Consider the following 19381-nt stretch of genomic DNA (forward strand, 5'->3'; position numbering starts at 1 on the left):
GTTTAATTTTTTTAAAAAAAAACTATATGCTCCACGCGATATTACAAAAAAAAATAATTAAAAACTAGAAGCAATTTACTTAATTTTTATTGTTAAAAGCTCTAAAGAAACAAAAGTAATAGATCTTCGATTAAATCTTCAAAACGCACGCGAATTGACTTCAGAATTTTTGAGTCAAGAGGAAGTTTCTTTTTTCTGTTAAGAAAACGTATTCTTCCATTATGAATTACTTTCCTCGAGTTGATGAAATGACGTAGGGAGACTTATCTTTTTTTGTTTAAACGAAAGTTTTCAATCTAGAAGGATACAGCTGCCACATCGCTACTACACATTACAAATAAAATATTTCATAATTAATCTATTCAAAGCATTGTTTTAAATATATCTAAAATATAAGTCACTTATAAAAGAAAAATAAAATTTAACTAAAAGTCACACGGCAAATCTCTCGAAGTCATCACATTCCATTTCTATATCTTGCAAGTTTACTATTAAAAAAAAGTTTGCGTAGCCATATCACAAATATGAAATATATAATGACTGCTTATTGGGATGATTGTTGTGTTCATTAGCCTTTAGATTTGTTTATCGGTGGGTTATTTAGAGATTAAACCCCCAAATTTTGAGTAACAATGACAAAGTGAGGGTAGTTTAGGAGATAAAACACCTATTTTAGTATTTTAGAAGGTGATAGTTTGATAGATAACTGCAAGATCTTTCAGCTTATTTAGTAAGCAATTAATTTAAAAAGAAAAATATTTGAATGTATTTGACAGATTTAAACTCAATTTTTTTTTGTAAAGTCCACCCAATTATCAATTAAAACTTTTGATTTAGAGTACAATTTGATACTTCCCCAAAATTACGTGAAAGAAATACATTAAAAGGTATGGATAAGAATAAGTTTGTGTCGATTCGATTTTCAGTTACAAAAGTATGCTTTCTGAGATCTGCCCATACATTTTGTTTTGGGTCATTTGGAAACATCGTGATATAAAATATGTATATATATATATATATTATTATTAGATAGAAACTAAAATATATTTACTTTCTTTTTCTTTTATACTGCACTCGTGAGGCCATAAAAATAGTGGACTTCAAGAAAGGAAACGGGCATAATGAATCATAGATCTAAAGCAAGACATGATGACTCCATACAAAAACTTGTAGCAAACATAAAATGGCTTCATTTTTTTTCCTACCATTGGAAATACAACCATTTGTTATGGAATCGCTTTCCGGGGATCAGTAACACTACAAGGTTAAATCAATCACTGTACAGAGCATATCAATTTCTGGCTTTAAAATTGCTACCCTAAAATACTTGTATCAAATACCACTACAACTATAGTTAAAACTTAGGTCAGTGAATTTCTGACCCATTGACATCTTCAAAATTATCATTACCTCTTGCTTGTCTAATAACAAACTGATCAACAATTTTAACAGTGTGCACCGGATCTTGATGTGGTGCAGCCGCCTTCCACTTGCTCGGATACGACCTCTGGTGGCTCATCTTCTGACCACCTTCCATTTCTCTTGCCTCCCCTTCCCACTTGGAATCCAACTTCCATTCTTTTGGAACCTGCAAAGTCAAAGATGAGAATCAAGATAAAGATAACTTGAAAATAAGAACGTGAAACAAATGGGAAACAAGTGGGAGTTATGTGAGAAGTTTTGTGGAGTAACCATCAAAAATTGTTTCTAAGATCCTAAGGCTCGAGCCAACATACCATCAGGATTATTTATCCACGTGAATTTCAGTTTTGAAAGATAAAATCTCTAGACGTGGTCTGATACTCTTAATAAATAAACCATTGCATTTCCATTAGATATGAAAAACCACGTTTACCTTGTCAACAGCAAGAGTAAAAACTTCGAGATCGCCATCACGGTTGATGTGAAACCGAGTGAATGACTTATAATTTGCAATTCTTAGTGAAGAGAATGCTTCATCAAAGTGAATGTGGAGCCAATTAATGCATATGTATAAATAGCTTCCGAAAACAAAGGAGACAACCGGTGTCGAAAAAACCCAGAAATAAAAGAAGACGGACCCATAGTATATCATAGCACCTCCCCGAGAAAGTGAATCCATTCCATTCTTGCAAATATTACTACGTGAGACAGCCATGACCTAAACACAAACAGCATTCTCTCAACCGTTATTCAAAAAGAAAAAAAGGGGGGAAAAAGGTATATTGGAAATTAGGAAAAAGTTCTCTAACCTCGGGTATATCAAATGCAGACATAAGATATTTTATACAGGCTGGATATAGGCCATATGTCCATTCTTCTAATCGGGCACGAAGACCAGTCGGATCAGGAAAGTGCTCGCCTTCCTTTGTACGGTACCAATCATACAAAGTGTGATAGCCTGCAATGCACAAAAGAAAAATCACTTTCAACCGCTAATACTGCATGATCAAAAACCCTAAACCCCTCCTTTTTCTAGATAATCTCCAACAAAAAAGAACTCAAATCTCTTCAAATTCTCATCATTTTTCTATTGCACGCCTAAAAGGCTAAAACAATACAATGAAGTATAACTATAATTTTTCCCATCATCTCTCATGGTCATGAAAAACTGGTAAGGCTGCATTAAACAGTAACAAACTCACGACAGTACCTGATGTTGCTAGTAATTCATGACGGATGCATGTCTCCAATCCCAGTTCCAATAGCAACATAAGAAAAAGTGCTGCAGCAAGATGTGCAGAAACATGAAGAAGCCCAATTATTACCCGTTTCTTCTTGGATGCTTTGCTAGGAATAAATGTTACTGCTACAATCAGTAATACAATAGCACCAGCTAAAGATACATATGACTCTCCCAGCATGTACAGAAAAGCATTCCACACAGTGCCAAAGAAACTCTTCAAGTGACCCGAAAATGAATCTTCTTGCAAGATGTGATCGAGCTTACACTAGAAGAAAGTTACAAAACTGGTCATCCACACATTTAAGTACTGCATTACTTTACTGAAAAGCCAAGTGCATTATACGGCCCATTGAGTCTAAGAGGAAGTAAAGAATAAACAGTTCACTATGAATCAATGGGGACCCAAAATCGTACAAGTCAAAGATCTCTAGAAGTGAAGGAGGAAACTAAGCTAAATATGAACGAAGAGAAGTCAAGTAAAAGACATGCTAAAGGAAACCCAAAACTAAAACCTGGCGCAGCTCAGAAGCCAACCTGTGGAAACATAGAAAAGACCAATATAAAGTATATGATGCCACCAATGAAATCAAATTGCCAATTTTTCTTCCGGAACTTCAAAATATTTCCTAAAGCAATCTGCACAACGAAAAAAAAGTGCACTAGAAGTTAAAAATAAAATAAAATAGTAGACCTGAGATAGCACAAATTTTTTTATTTCAAACATTACCCGGCCAGAATCTTCAAAGGAAGGATAGGCAGCCTTGCACTCATATGTAGACCCACAAAATTTTCGAAAACTACTAAAGACATGGGTTGGGTGTAAAAAAGCCCCACCACAGCCATTTACAAGAAGATGGTGCACATTTACAGACTCATCTGATTTAACAGCAGAATGGCGCATATAATGATGCAGGTCTCCAGCAATACGAAGTTTACACCTCCCTTTGAGATAATCACATATTAGGTGCGAGACATTCTTCCCAGAAACATCCTTCCAGTAACAGTCAAGCAACCAATTTGGTTCATGAGTCATGATGATCACCGAGTCATCAGCTCCCATCTTGATCAAATAAAAAGAGGATTTGTTCATTATAAGATAGTAACCACAAAAAGGAAAAGTGAGAGATCACCGGAATAATAAAATCAAAAATCAAAGGAAAGAAGTCTTAACCATCACAGATAAATGGGAATGAATCATTCAATAAATTAGATTGATATGTGCTACAAATGAAACTCCACAATAGAAATGGCTGGCTAAGTAAATGAGGTGGAAAAGAAGGATAGGCAAGAAGAGCCTTGGGCCAAGTGACAATTGACACATTAGAGACTAACTATTTCAGCACCTCTTGAATAAATTTCAAGTTAACAAAAACCTTACGGAGAAGATACCTTTTCCTGCACAAGTTCTGAAAAGAATTTGAATTGGTAGACATCAATATCACCATGGAGTGCTAGATCCAGACCAAATACCCACCATCTTTTAGGAAGTTTCAGGGCAAAATAGCTCTTCTTCTGAGGCATAAACCAACCACCCAACCAGCTCTTATGACATATGTATCTCATATAGGTATGAAGTCCATCGAACCAATCTATAAAACCAAAAAAAATGCATTAGCTCATTGAGATGATGGGTAATCAGTTCCAAATATTCTCTATACATAGTACTATGACATTAGAATTGAAACAGCTCAGATTGAGTAAGGCCACAACCATGATTTCCAGGAATTACATAACACTGAGGTCCATCATATTGCTTCAGTTCAGACATCCAATGAGGTAACTCAGGCTTCTTCACTGCTATATGGTCTGATTTATACCAAGGCGGAGGTTGAAGAGCATATTCAAAAGGACAAAAGAGACGTCTTTCATATGTGAATGCTGATGGATTAGGATACCTGTAGTAATTTCGCATATGCTTTTAGCAAGTAAAAGGTTATTCTAAAAAATCTATCCAAACTACACATGATGTTTTATAGATGGAGAGAGAAAAATCATTAATGAAATACAGTTATAAACTTAAGATTTCTAACAGCTTACGCGAGATCCCCCCCTATGAGTAACATGTCTCCACGTGGTAAGTTGTAAATTGAATCATCTTCAACTATACGGATGGAAGGTTGAGCAAGCAGACGTGCAACACTATAAGATGAATTCCCACCATCCCCAGTATCAGCCATGAAATCAAACCATAAGTCATCCCTTTCACTATAGTGATCATATAATAGACCATCCTGTCGAGCTCCATCTTCAAGCTTGCGCATTGCTGCCTAACATTGGGAAAAAAGGTCAAGAAGTGGAAAACGTTATAATTTACAATTAGAATTCATAAGAGAACAATTTCTTTTAATTTTCAACATAGGAAACTAGAATTCATGTTAGATATCAAATTAAACTAAAAGGGGAGCAAAGCACAGCCCCAAACCAAGGAATAATACAAAAAATTCTCGGTTGGGGAAGAGATTGCATGAACTGTTACCATCAAAGAAATAATATAATTCACACCAAGAAAGACAAACAAAAGTAACATGGTCACGAAAAGTATCTATGGCTATGGCTCTTCTTTTTGTTACTAGAATCAATTTCGTTGATGAATGAAATTTACAAGAGAAAAAGATAGCCCCAATACAAAGTAAAAGTAAACCTGAATAATAATAATAAATAATAATAATAATAATAGTTCTTAAAGTTTATAAATAATAATAATAATAACCCACAATTTTTAGTAGATAACATTTATTCACACAGAGAATGGATCAATATCAAAAGTCTGCCTTTGAATATGTAAAATCTAGAAACATCTTTGGCAAAAAGGAACCTTATGAAGCATTAAGTGAAAATTCAAAATGAAATTCTAATTTTCAGTACTCTATGAAAGCAGAAGTGTGCATAAAGTTGAGGTTATTACTACAGCTTCATCCCTCTGAAATTGCAATGTGTCACTGACAGGTATTTACAAGAAGACATTATTTCCTCTATGCACTCGTAATGTTTGGGACTCGACATATCAGATATTGCCACTAAAGACAGTCTTAAGACATGAACAACAGGGTAGACCACAGTGCCTAAAATAAGCTACTTAACACAATTGGTGGATGCGATTATGGATCCATTCCGAACTAAACAGGGTAGGTAAAATGCAAAAATGTGGATCATAGAACTAAACCTGCATCATGCGCATGTCAAATCGACCAACAAAGACAGTCACTGAAACAAGTAGGTCAAAAACAGTCTTGAATAAATCAGCAGAAGTTCTGCAAAAAACCATCAAAATAATACTTCAAATGTCTATAACTATGCACACCCAAATTAAAGGAAGAAATTGAGGCCAGGAATCTTAGTCAACATAATACCCTGAATACCAAGGAACCATGTCAAGGAAATCAGGCTTCATTTGCTTTCTCTTCAGCTTTTCATATTCTTTAACAGATAAAGGATGCGAAAGAGCCCACCTGTTAATCATGCAAAATTGCAAATTGATTAAGAAACTAAATAAAAATTATGTTCCACACGCAACTTCAGAATCCACCGATAAATTATTTAAGCTCATTATATGGTAGAAACCAAGTGAAAACTATTATAAAACTAACTTCAGCCAATTAACTTCAGAAAGGGAAAACAATATCCTAGATCCATGTGTCAGTTCGGAAAAAAAGTGCTGAAAGTAAAAGCCAACCAAAATGAATAACAGATAAAAACAAAAGGGATAAAAGTTATTGCTGAACAAAACTAACTATGAGAAACAAAAAGCAACCGGGACCTAAGATAGTATGATTCCAACATTCTCAAGTCCAACCTTGATAATTTTCTTCATTAAAACAGTTTAATTATATTCAACCAACAACTCCAAATAGACTGAACAACTAAAAGACCCCAAGCAATAAAATAGCTAGCAGACTTAAAAGTAAATTCCAATAAGGAACAGAGAGACACAAAAGCACAAAATATCAGAACTATTGCAAGCTTAGCCTAATCAATATAACATCAGCTCCTAGCTTCCTACTAAAATTTAAATAAAATGATAGTTAACCAATAGCTTACCCTGTTGACCGTTCCACCACATAGTTTGCAATGTAAAGGCCAATGAATGTAGCCCAGAGTGAGTATATGGGTGAAATCCCATCAGATGGACCAGTACATGAGCCATTGCAAGCTAACTAAAGCAACGAAAGTAGATGACATGAGAAAAAAAATATATATGCAAAGAATTAACACAGACACATACAATAAACTCACGCATTAAACAAAGATGAAGGCAATATACACCTCGCTATAAATTACCCACTTAGACAAAAGTGGGTAATCACTTGCGGACCCAACAGGGGCAAACCAAGACGAGCACACCTGATCCTTCAATTCATTTACACGAAGAAATTTTGCGAGCCAAGTGTTTCGTTCTTCTTTCTTCCAGAAAGAAAACCAATTGGAGGTTTTCCGCTGAAGTGTTCTGTCTTTCAAAACACCATGATTTCCACAGTGACTGTAAAACACACAGCAGGCTATACTTATGACCTACACCATGAATGAGAACAATAATTAATATGGCAACAGGAAAAGAAACGATAAATGTTGAGCCATCCACAGAACTTACAGCACAATTCTGAAAAATTGCCAAAATCTCAGGCCTCTTTCCAGCAACACGTGAGACCAGACCAACGTACCAGAGGCCAATAAAGAGAATGTGAAATACTGTAAGAAACAGAATGGAAGAGATATATATGGTTATGAACATTGAAAGGTTCATCCTTATATCCACTCCCATTGACTGAAAACTTGGAAGATGATACACAGCTGCCACTAAAATCCAGGCTATGTACCTGAAAACATCAATTACTCAAATTTCCAACAGCACATTTAGACGGCCATAAAATGTCACTATGAAACAAACGCAATAAAATTGAGACGGAGAAACTCACCACCGACTGAAATTTGAATAACTGGGCTTAATGGTCTTCCCAATAAATGGTGACGAAAAGAAATAAAAGAAACCAAGCAAACATGAGTATATAGACCACCATTTGATATTCTGATCCAATTTTTCGATGAGAGTGTGCATGTTGTCAGAAGATATAAAAAATAAGCAACCAACCACCACCGCAATAATAGCATGCCGTGAATGTTCATGAGGATAAGGATATGTGTGAGTGAAGATGGTTCGAACCCTCTTCATTTTGAAGGTATCTAATAAACCAGCAGAAATGTTTTCAGAAACCATAGAGTCCTGCACACACAGAGAATACCACTTCGTTTAGATTAAAAAAAAAATTCATAAACAAATCCTTTCCAACATTTTATACGCTGAAAAAAACGTCTAATACGGCAGGAATCCACGTTTCATCAAATAATACTCAACGGAAATTATAATTCAGGATTTGACGCATATTACCCATTGATTTCATTTTGAATGCTTAACTCGCAAGTAGACATTTCTCTATCCTAAAATCCCCCGTCCTCATCAATCTCGAAGAAATCAGAAAAGAAAACCCTAGTTTCTTCCACACTAGACTCAGCAATCAGACACGACACTAGGCTCTAGACACTAGAAGTTCCACCGGTTAACATGCTCGAGATAACCAAAACATAAAAAAGAGCCAGAAATTCAATTCCACGAATGAATAAACCCGAAATCATAGAGCATGCAAAATTGAGCATCATAAGAAGTCGTATTTACAAGAATCAAACAGGAGAAATAAATTTTTAAAAAAACAGAGAGAAAGAAAATGCATACCAGAAAGAAGAACCGGGAAAAAAGAAAGAAGAAGAGAAAGAGGAAGGACTAGCAGTGAAGGAAGCAATATATAGAAGAAGAAAGCGTATCAAAGGGTGTATGCATCTGAGAATGTCTGCATTAAAGAACATAACAATGGCATATTCCTTTGGAACCAAGAAGACGATGACGAGGCTGTCACAGAGAGACTCGACGACACGGGGACTCGCACGTAAAGGAATTGAGAGTTCGAGTGGGAATACATTGACTCGGAGATTTGCGTGCCTTTCACGGTTCTTTTCTTTCTTCTCAGAACGGCTTTGGTTTTTTTTTTTTTTCCCTCGTTTTTCTTTTTCTTCCTAATTCTTTTTCAGCGATCCACATTTAATGGTCCTTAAGCCTTGGCCTTTTGGGAATGAACATCCAAAGGGGGGCCTCGTGAGCAATACGGCGCCGTCTCAATTAACTCGATCCACTCGCGTTGGACGGAAAAGTTACGTAATTAATTTCTTTAGGCATTATTATTGTTTGTAAACTTGATATTGATATCTATTAATTCTTTTGAAAAAATATATATATGATTTTGGAGAGTACGTTTAAATTTTGAGGTCATCCGAAATAAAACTACTTTTATAAAATGTTACGACTATAACCTAATTGTATCACGATAAAATTTTGTTATATTTATACAAAAATTTAAAAAATTTGCTATGAAAACAACTAAACTACATATCTAGAAAGTTTCTTGATATATTTTAAAGAAAGATGTTAGAATTGAGTTCTCGTAGTTATGATAATAAAAAATTATCTTTTTAATGTTCAAGTTTTGAAAATTAAGTATGTTTGATTTTTAAGTTATCAAAATATGTCGTGTGTATTTTAGACAGAATATATTTAGTTTATGAATTTTCAAATTATATACATTTGATCATTGATAGTTTAAAAAGGCCTTTTAGGATAACTTTAAAATTGGTTTTATATTATAATAAAAGAAATGTATTTTCTCTCTAAAGCTTCTTTTAACATATCGTTGCATTGTAAAATATCTCGTGATCATATAGATAGAAAAGTGATAAAAAAATATTTGGAAGACTTTTAAACATATTCTTAGAATTTTAGAGGATTGAAAAAATTAATTTTGAAAACTTACGAATCAAATCCATTTATTCTAAAAAAATCTATGACTTAAAGCATAAGTTTTGCAAATTCAAACACCAAATAAATTTATTCTTCAAAACTTGATGACTAGAAATATGATTTATCCTTTTACAAGTTATAATTTCACCATTACAGATCAATACCTTAAAAATAGTCTTTGTAATAATAAAACTTAAATGAAATACAAACTATCTAGTATGAGCTTTATCGAGCTATGTGAATTAAAATTGTAGGGCTTTCTAAATCAAGCCAAATGTGTAATTTAATCGTGGTCATTGCAATTTGTAGACAAATCTCGAAATCTAAAGTTCTTTATTCTTAATTTGATTTTTTTTCTTATAGAAATCAACGTATTTAATTAATGCATGTCATCGATAACTTTTCTTTACTGTCAACGAGTTAGCTATCATAGTTGATATTTGCAATATTTAAATTTGTAATTCAATTTATAAAATTTTTAAATAGTTTTTTTTTAATTATTTTAAAATAGTTTTTTTTTCATATTAATTATTTTGCCATTAATTATTGCTTTCATTTTCTTATATTCATTATTCTATGTTTTTAAGGTAACACGTTGGAATGCATACCAAAATTAATGAGAATTGAAATGGTAGTCCTTTTGTCTTCTTCTTTTAAGTTTCATATTTAAAACACACATTTTATAAATTTAAAACTAAAATAAAAACAAATATAATGTCACTTATAGAAATATACTAATGGGTTATTGATATAATATGAAATTTTAATACAAATGATAAATATTTTATCTAGTTTGCTATTTTGTATAATTTTTCATTTTATTTTATAACTACTCCTAAACTAGTTTAATGCAATAATTGCATAAAAATCAAGTTGCATTTTTTTTTTCAAGTTTGTAAGAACAGTTCCACCCATATTTTAAGTTTTTTAAATGTATATTCTTACTATTTAATTAAAAAGGTAACTTCTTTAAAATATGTATATTTTGTTAAGTGACTTTCATTTTTGTAATCTTTGGGAGTTATTATATTTTTTCAATCCAAATCAAATGTTCAAGTAGGGTAAATGAGTTGAATCACGTTATAGGAAGATTTTTTAGACCAACTCTAATTTTTTCGTTGGTCAATTTGTCAATCCAAATCCAACCATCAACATTTGAGTTAGGTTCGGGTTATTTACTTATTTTCTTAATTATGTTTGTTATTAACTTAAAATATATGGATTTATCTACAACACATATCAATAAGGTTAAATATCAAAACCCAACATATCTATTATTACGAATTATAATATTTATTTATAAGTTATAGTATATGTATACTAAAAATAAAATTAGAAAATCAAGTAGGTTGGATCTAGTCTACTCGAGTTTTAAAAAAAGTAACCAAAACTCAATCAAACTCTTACAATTTAGACTAGATTGTCCGAAATTATGATTTATCAGACATTTGAATAATGCCCCTACTTTCAATTACATTACTTGAAGTTCAATCAATTGCTATTGTATATAAATACTCACACGGAAAGATATTTCTACAAGCATTTCTAAACATTTAATTTAAAACATTTAACTATATAATTATATATATTTTTCGTACAAATATGTAATTAGCTTAATTTTTGTTTATTTTTTGAAAGGTTACTCAAACTTAGTTGTTGTCAATTATACGTTAGCAGTATTTTATATAATGAAACCATAAAAGAATGTCTTGTGGAGAACTTGCATTTATGCGAATGCGATAATGTGACTGAGTCGGTGTATATATCACATGGGTGTTGAGAGATAATAATGTTTAGTCGGTCAACAATTTGCTCTACTTTTCTTAATATTGAAATAAGAAAACTATGTTCAAAATAATTGGTTGCTTAACTACTTAATATTTTTTTCGTGCAAGAAAAAATATACTTTGATGATCATATATTATATTCCACCTATATGCATACTCTTTCATTTAATTATTCAATTACAAAATGTAATTTATCTAAATTTATTTTTTAAATATTATATTATTTTGTAACATTAATGTTCAATCGTAATCGTCCGTAAATTTTTATTCATTTACAATATTTATAAAATCATGTCAATGTTTTCACCTATAAAGTTGTTAAAAATAGACTATGTAACAATTATAAATAGGTTGATTAGTACACGATCATGTTGTTCATGTTTTCAACCGTCGAACCTTAATATTTATATTTTTTAAATTTAGTTTCTAAAACATTTTTAGTATTACAAAATTTGATTAAAGGATGACAATTTTTTACGTAAGAGAAACATGATTGTATGTAAGTATTATATATATATATATATATTTAATTTTAAGGTTAGTAAATGATTATCAATTTTATTTCTTAAAAAACAAGAAATATAGAGAAAAAACAAAAAACATTAAATGAAAAAAACCCTAAATCAATCCAGGTATATTACTCTACTACATAAATATTAATTTTGTTTATTTGATTGATTATAGAGTATTTATGGTCCCAATGTTAGTCATATGATTATATTTTAAGAAAAAAATCCTAATTCTTCTTTCATCTTCGTTGAAGATAATTACTTACTGTATATATAAAAATGAGAAACTATTGAGATAAAATGTATAACGAGAGAAAAAATATCTATCCAAAATTTAAAATATATCATTATCAATTATTTTATTTTTGGCTTATGTAGTGGATTCATCATTTGGGTATGCTTTTAATTTTGAACTTTCATGCTTCATTCTCTCGAGTTCAGCGTGGGAAAAATAAAATTGACTGATAGAACTTTCTAACTTTTCATTTAGTTATGCCATATAATTTACATTTGACGTTTAGGAATAGGATAATTACAAGTGAGTGATGGATTGACATTTAATTTGATAAACCTGTTTGATTTAAACTTTAAAAAAGTTATATTATCTTTTTATTACTACGATAAAAATGAAATGATTCGAACCACAGACTTTTAAAATATTTTTTGGTAATTTTATTATTTAAAATAAAAAATCTTATCTCACGTGAAGTTGTATTTATTTAAAATGTGTGTGTTTTCAAAGAAAAAATGCATAATGTAATAGACAACTAAACAAAGCAAGAAGAGTATGTTACATCCAAATATTCAATTACTTCAATTATCATAAACTAACTCAATTAAAAAGAATAATAGGAAACTAACTTATAATCAAACTATACAAGTGGTTTTATTTTATTTATTTTTACAAACAATATACAAGTTTGGATTGACTAACGAATAATGTTTCATTTAATAAAATACATATATCAATTGAATTTGTCGCAGAAAGAGCATAGAATTTTTTAAAGCGTCAAATGCAACATTAAAATAACAACATCAACTCATTAAAATCACATATCATAACAAGAATAATCAATTTATTATTATTGTTGTTGTTTTTTAAGTGGATAAGCAATACTTTTAGAGCAGTATACTATAACAATGTTCATTTTGGCGGATGGAGGCCAACTCCTTACTAGAGATATGTTGTTCTTTTTTTAATTTACTCAAGGGACAAAAATATAGTATACGAGAAGTTCCACAAGCAATATAAATTATTTAGAAATAATGATAGACAAGGTCTAAAACAACACGTAAATTCCCGAAAGAGGTTTAGAGAAAGAGGAAAGAGCAAGTTGAAGCCCATTCCAAACTCATTGGCCCTCAATCCAAGTTTGAAAACTAACTCACTTGCATTATTGAGTCCGCTAAAAAATGAACCTTAAAAGACAAGTCCTCTATATAGATTTTGAAACATTGTCCTAAAAGCTAAGGATTAGGGCACGATAGCCTATAAAACACCAACATTAATGCTCCGTTAAAATAAAACTAATTTTGATGACTCTAAATTTAAGTATTAAAGCCAACGCAAAATTCAATACATAGATATATTATTTTTCACACTAACAAACTTATTGTTGCTGTCTAAACGTTTGGTTTTTTTTTTATTGTTTTAAAATTCAACTTATAAACAACGGTTTCCCTAATTAATACTGTAACAACAAAATTAGAAAAATTTAGAACTAAACTCTAAATCCAACTAATTATAAATTTTATATTTTATATGATATCAGTCTAATTAAATTGAGATAATTATTAATTAGTAATGATTTAAAGTATATAAAACTTATATTTACTAGTGGGTTCCACAAAATATTTAAGATCTCGTAGAAGGGTGATTTTAAAATCGTCTTGATCAAAATCTATCTTACCAAGGGTTAAGATTCTTTTACCATATTTGAAGACACTTCCTAAACTAACTCCAGCACACCCTTAAAATAATTGACGAATGGTAAAAATAGCATGTTAAATAGTAAAAATTATTATTATTATTATACACGAACTAGTCCACACTTTCATTCCCAATAAATCGGATTAAGGAAAGCAGGGGTAAATCCGTAAACGACGTATATTCTTAAAAATCCAGGCTCTAAAAAGTTAAGGATAGAGGTAAAATAAAAGGGTTTTTATGGGGTGAGATGGAAAATTAAACACTCCAAAGGCAGTTGCGGCGGATGAAGAGGAGAGTGAACTTAACGACAGCACGTTGCATATAAATTACTAATAAATTTCGACGGTTGGGATCGTTTTGTAGGGTTTGATCTAAGGGTTTGAGGAGCCACCGCGTCTACAAATCCAGCCATGAATCGGTGGTTTATTGATTTGCATTTGGTTTCGGCTGTTCCATTCCACCCTAATTGAGCCTCCTCTTCTTTTTCTCTCTCGCTTATCTTCTTCTTCTTCTTCTTCAGCCTGCGGTTATCATCAACATATACATCGCCATGGATTTCATCTCTCACTAGCTCTGAAACCTTGATTCATAAGCTCTTTTTTGCGTCCTCCCTTCTCTTCATTCTTATCCTTCTTATTCTTATTCTTCTTCTTCTTCTTCTTCTTCTTCTTCTTCTTCTTCCTTCCAATTTGAATCTGTAATTTTGTTTGTTCTTTTGATTTTGAGCGGTACTCGAAGAGTGGGAGAAGATGCCATCGAACGGCCCTGATTCGCAGCCGCAGCAGCAGGCGGCGCATCAGACAGAGCAGAATCAGCAAACGCACAAACAGCCGCAGCCGCAGAGGTGGATGGCGATGCAGTATCCGGCGGCGGCGATGATAATGCAGCACCCGATGATGCCGCCGCAGCATTACGTTCCTCCGCCTTCGCCGCACTATATTCCGTACCGTCAATACCCGCCGCCGCATCAGCTTAATGGCCAGCAGCACCAGCAGCCACACCAGGGATCCACCAGCGAGAACAAGACTATTTGGGTCGGTGATTTGCAGCATTGGATGGATGAGAATTACCTCCATAGCTGCTTCGCTTCCACCGGCGAGGTTTCCCATTTTACTATTGCGATTTATGCTTTTATTTTATTTTTCCTTTTCACGTTAGAATATTAATGCATACCAATTCATTTATTGGCATTTTATTGATATCTACTGTTCTGGATTTGTTTGGCTAATTTTGTTAACTGTCATTAGTGTCATTTAGCTTACTCAATATAGACAATTTTTTGGAAATAACTGAGGGTTGGCGACAGCAAAATTGTCAGGATTTTATTTTTAAATTTTATGCTTGCAAGTTATTGTTTTTGCAGTCATTCTTTACAGGTTTTCTATTTTTGTTACGGGAGACTGCTCGGAGAAAACTCCAAAACTCTTACTTGGATCTGTTGTTATTATCAGATTTGATGCTTTATTTAATTTTAGTGCATTTATCATCATCTAAGGCCCAAATCTGTTTAGTCAATAATGCGCCCGTTTGTTACTTTGCATTTCTAAAACGATTCTTTATACCATATATGTTTTGTTTTCCTCAATTGTTACCTTCTATTTTCTATAATATTGAATGAAACAAGTTCTGTAAACGTTATATTTTTCCCCTTTTAGTCTCATTATTTAATTTCGTTTAGATACTTTAGGAAAAAGAAATGGAGAAATTAAGTAGTGTAGAAATTTAGGAGCAAGAAAATCTGAATATGGTGGAGGCATGTCAGTCTATTCAGCTCCTATATCAAGTGCCAACACTTTGCTAGTTTCATCGAAAATGAAAAATGAAATAGTAATATTTTTTCTTCCTTGCATTTCTTTTTATTTTGTGATTTGAACTGATAATATATTGGTCATTCTGCACATTATAGTTATATTTAATCATGATTTCTAAATGAAAGTATTTAATATATTATTCTTCAATATAGTAAGATATGGTACGTACTAGCCAAGTAGGTGTTGTTTTGTTTGTGTGTGCGTGTATCTAACTTTCTTGTGTCTTTTACATTTGGATGTTCCCTGTTTGTTGATTTGTTTTGTTTCTTAGAAGTGAACCTATGAAAGGAATCATCTAGGAGAATGTATTGTTGCCTTTTGGTCTTTTTCTTAGACAGTCTTTCTTGTATCCTCTTTAAGCGCATTTCTTATGTCCCATGCTTTATGTAACTATTACTTGCAGATTTCTTCCCTTAAAGTCATTCGTAATAAGCAAACTGGTATATCAGAAGGCTATGGATTTGTAGAATTTTTCTCTCATACAACAGCAGAGAAAGTTCTGCAGAACTATTCTTCAATTTTGATGCCTAATACTGAGCAAGCTTTCCGGCTAAACTGGGCAACTTTTAGCACTGGCGACAAGCGTTCAGAAAATGGTTCTGATCTTTCTATTTTTGTAGGAGATTTAGCAGCGGATGTTACTGACAGTGTACTGCATGAAACTTTTGCTAGTAAATATTCATCTGTCAAGGCAGCAAAAGTTGTCTATGATCCAAATACTGGTTGTTCAAAAGGTTATGGTTTTGTAAGGTTTGGTGATGATAATGAGAGGTCTCAGGCCATGACTGAAATGAATGGCATATATTGCTCAAGCAGGCCTATGCGCATAGGTGCAGCAACGCCCAAAAAGTCATCTGGATATCAGCAACAATATTCTTCACAAGGTATGTAATTCTTTATTTGTTGTAGTTATTTGCTCGTAAACAATATTGAATTCATTTTCACTGTTTTAAGTCAATATTTTATCACATTCTTTAAAAACGGCCTTTTTATACTGGGGGCATTGTATATATGTCAAGGTTATGGTGTAATTTTATAAGGGCAGTGGGACTAACCCTTGGTGAATTAAGATGCCCGTACATCATCTGTAACTATATGTTGTCTTGGTATTAGGATATGCATCAAATGGTTCATTCTCCCATGGACACCAGTCTGATGGAGATTTTACAAATACAACTGTGAGTTGGATTGCTTCACTTTGTCTTCATAATATCACTTGTTATTTCTCTTGCTAATTCATCACTTGTTATTTCTCTTGCTAATTCTCTCTTGTTCTTTCTTTTCTTTTCTTTTTTCTCTCTCTTTGTCTCGGTTTTGGGGGATGTGTGTAAAGATATTCATTGGAGGGCTTGATCCAAATGTTACTGATGAAGATCTTAAGCAGCTCTTTTCTCAGCATGGAGAAATAGTATCTGTTAAAATACCAGTTGGAAAAGGTTGTGGATTCATCCAATTTGCAAACAGGTAAACCTTTTGGGCCACACGTTGTTTGACCATATGCCAAAAGTGAGTCTTTAGTTTCTTCATCCATTTCAACTACTCATCTATTTTTTAATTCTGCCATGTAGAAAGAATGCTGAAGAGGCATTGCAGAAGTTAAATGGAACTGTGATTGGCAAGCAAACAGTACGTCTTTCTTGGGGACGTAGTCCGACAAATAAGCAGGTAATTCTCTTTTGTGTGTGAAAATGGTAGAAACATAAAACCAGTGTTTTTTAAAGCTCAATTCGAAATGAAGCATAATATTCTTCTGGGGCTGAAGCAGAGGGCACAAAAAAAATCTTTTTTTTTTTTGGTGAGGCGCACTGTATATAAAAGTACTACATTAAGAAATAAAACATTGTTGAAGTGGAAATATGAAAAAACAGGCCTCTAAACACAAGAATTTTTGCATTTTGGTTTAATAAATTTGATTTTTTTAGTTAATAAAGAAGGGTATATCTAAATATTTTTATTTTTTAAAAGAATAAAAAGGCCCAAAGGTGCAGGGCTATGAGCCGCGCACCTTATTTTGTGAGCCTCGCCTTGAAAAGGTGAGGTGCCAGACCTGCACCTTGAGCCTAGGCACACACCTGTTACGGCTTTTTAAAACACTGCATACAACTACCTCAATTTTCAGGTTAGGAGATGCTTATGGAGTAACTATTTTTGTCTTTTTTTTCTCCCACAAAAAGAGTCTACTGTTGTCTGGTGTATGCACTCTTCTTAGTTCTGACTTACATGGTAGTTAGCAAATCTATTATTCCTTTTTTACGTGTCTGCTCTGTTTTCTAACTATATAAGAATTACTTATTCAACTACAACTATTGTGCACTGTGTAATTTGGAGGGACAACTGGAAATATCCCTCTCAAATTGTAATGCCACGACTTACTAAATAACACATATAAACTATTATTATATTCATCATTTAGAAAGGGAATATAATTCCCTGTTGTGAGATCTCACGTAATTTTTACCACATGAAATGTAATGAGGTAGAGAATGGAATTAGGGAAGGAAATATGCGTTTTATTGAGTAAGTAGCGTATATCTGTTTTATATAGGTGCTTTCTAAATACATGAAATATCGACACTTCAGCTGATTATATTTCTGTCCATATCTTGAGTATTTTATGACTAGTTCTTTTGTGTTGACAGTACCGAGGTGATTATGGTAACCACTGGAGTGGAGCCTACTATGGAGGACAAGTGTATGGTGGATATGGATACGCTCTGCCGCTACCTTATGATCCACCAACGATGTATGCAGCAGCCTATGGAGCTTACCCTATGTATGGCACCCATCAACAGCAAGTGAACTGATGATTGGAAGGTAGAGAAAACAATCTATAGTTCTTATACATGGCAATTGTCCCGCCGGAAGCCTGGGGTGGGCAAAATCTTCTACGTTTCTCTGTAGGATCTCACTCTATCTATAATGAGCAAAGTTGGTTCATTTCTAAATGTTCAACTTTGTTCTCGAGGTTTGCTATAAATCCCTCCGTCCGTGGAGTGGAACCGAATTTTGATGGACCTGAGTTATGTAGAATATGATTTACTAACTATTCGTTTGAGACTGCGAGAACTAATAAGGAACTTAACTGTTTATTAGAATATATAATGTTATGGCGTGTAGCATTAGCTAATTTTGTTCTGCTTCTACACTTGCTTTTCGACATTAGCGTGAATTTGAAGCTACAATCGATAATATTCTAACGGTTGTTCTATTCTTGTCCTGTTCTTTTGTTTCATTTTGAAAATACTTGAAATGTTGTTTGACCAAACATCTCATGAGAAGATCTAAAGCAAATGCCCCTTGACGGATTTTGATTGTTTCCATATGGGAATTATCAAATGGTTTTCAGGTGCTTATTTATTTCTTTACTTTTTATATATTTGTTTATTTTGTTTCAGGTCTGTTTGTAATGATTTTTGTCTGTATCTATATTTAGATGGGTGTAGTATTGATTATATTTTGTATGCCTTCTGTTTCTTTTCCTTTGGGAGTGTAATTAATGGTTTTGTTATCCATTCCATTATGGGAAGCAAAACCCATATATAGATGATATAAGGTTAAAAAAGAAAATTACACATCTAATGTTCAATATTGCAACTTCTATGGTAAAGGTGGAAGTTTGTTTCTAGTTTATGTTTGAGTGGTTTTTAGATAAAACCTGCATGGGTGAATCAATTATTACTATTTATTTTCGGAGGGATTTGAACCCGAGTTCTTTTGGTCTCCATGTAAATACAGCAATTAAATCGATAGATTGATATTTTGATTAACATTGCAAAATGTAGGGTTATACATAGGGTTTTTCCCTTGAAAAATATCTATTTGTTGTGAGGTGATGCTT

The 19381-nt window shown here is 32.7% G+C and overlaps 2 protein-coding genes across 2 annotated transcripts; one reads left to right on the forward strand and one right to left on the reverse strand.

Moving 5' to 3' along the window:
- Window positions 1-1135: 1135 nt before the first annotated feature.
- On the reverse strand, window positions 1136-8724 carry LOC101204257 (hypothetical protein). The gene is made up of 16 exons (XM_004152682.3): window positions 8391-8724; window positions 7579-7883; window positions 7254-7479; window positions 6929-7174; window positions 6704-6819; window positions 6016-6114; window positions 5829-5916; window positions 4703-4932; window positions 4376-4560; window positions 4055-4254; window positions 3393-3725; window positions 3200-3301; window positions 2633-2930; window positions 2232-2380; window positions 1856-2140; window positions 1136-1588 (listed from the first exon to the last, which is right to left on the reverse strand). Exons 2-16 carry the CDS (start codon window positions 7875-7877, stop codon window positions 1367-1369), a joined length of 3078 nt encoding a protein of 1025 aa, XP_004152730.3. The 5' UTR covers window positions 7878-7883; window positions 8391-8724; the 3' UTR covers window positions 1136-1366.
- A 5358-nt stretch (window positions 8725-14082) lies between these two features.
- Window positions 14083-18753, forward strand: LOC101204014 (polyadenylate-binding protein RBP47). The gene is made up of 6 exons (XM_004152681.3): window positions 14083-14832; window positions 15947-16427; window positions 16657-16721; window positions 16877-17007; window positions 17112-17208; window positions 18183-18753. Exons 1-6 carry the CDS (start codon window positions 14482-14484, stop codon window positions 18345-18347), a joined length of 1290 nt encoding a protein of 429 aa, XP_004152729.1. The 5' UTR covers window positions 14083-14481; the 3' UTR covers window positions 18348-18753.
- Window positions 18754-19381: the final 628 nt, after the last annotated feature.

Source organism: Cucumis sativus, chromosome 2, assembly GCF_000004075.3.
Source record: "Cucumis sativus cultivar 9930 chromosome 2, Cucumber_9930_V3, whole genome shotgun sequence".
Lineage (NCBI taxonomy): Eukaryota > Viridiplantae > Streptophyta > Magnoliopsida > Cucurbitales > Cucurbitaceae > Cucumis > Cucumis sativus.

Bases quoted from the DNA above. Each gene is read 5' to 3' on its own strand.
- LOC101204014 (XM_004152681.3), top strand. From the start codon at position 14,482: ATGCCATCGAACGGCCCTGATTCGCAGCCGCAGCAGCAGGCGGCGCAT. The intron at 14,833-15,946 runs GTTTCCCATTTT...TATTACTTGCAG, and splicing joins GCTTCGCTTCCACCGGCGAG to ATTTCTTCCCTTAAAGTCAT. The intron at 17,008-17,111 runs GTAAACCTTTTG...TCTGCCATGTAG, and splicing joins TTCATCCAATTTGCAAACAG to AAAGAATGCTGAAGAGGCAT.
- LOC101204257 (XM_004152682.3), bottom strand. From the start codon at position 7,877: ATGGTTTCTGAAAACATTTCTGCTGGTTTATTAGATACCTTCAAAATG. The intron at 3,726-4,054 runs GTATCTTCTCCG...TATTTGATCAAG, and splicing joins CAGAACTTGTGCAGGAAAAG to ATGGGAGCTGATGACTCGGT. The intron at 2,931-3,199 runs GTTGGCTTCTGA...ACTTTCTTCTAG, and splicing joins TCTTTTCTATGTTTCCACAG to TGTAAGCTCGATCACATCTT.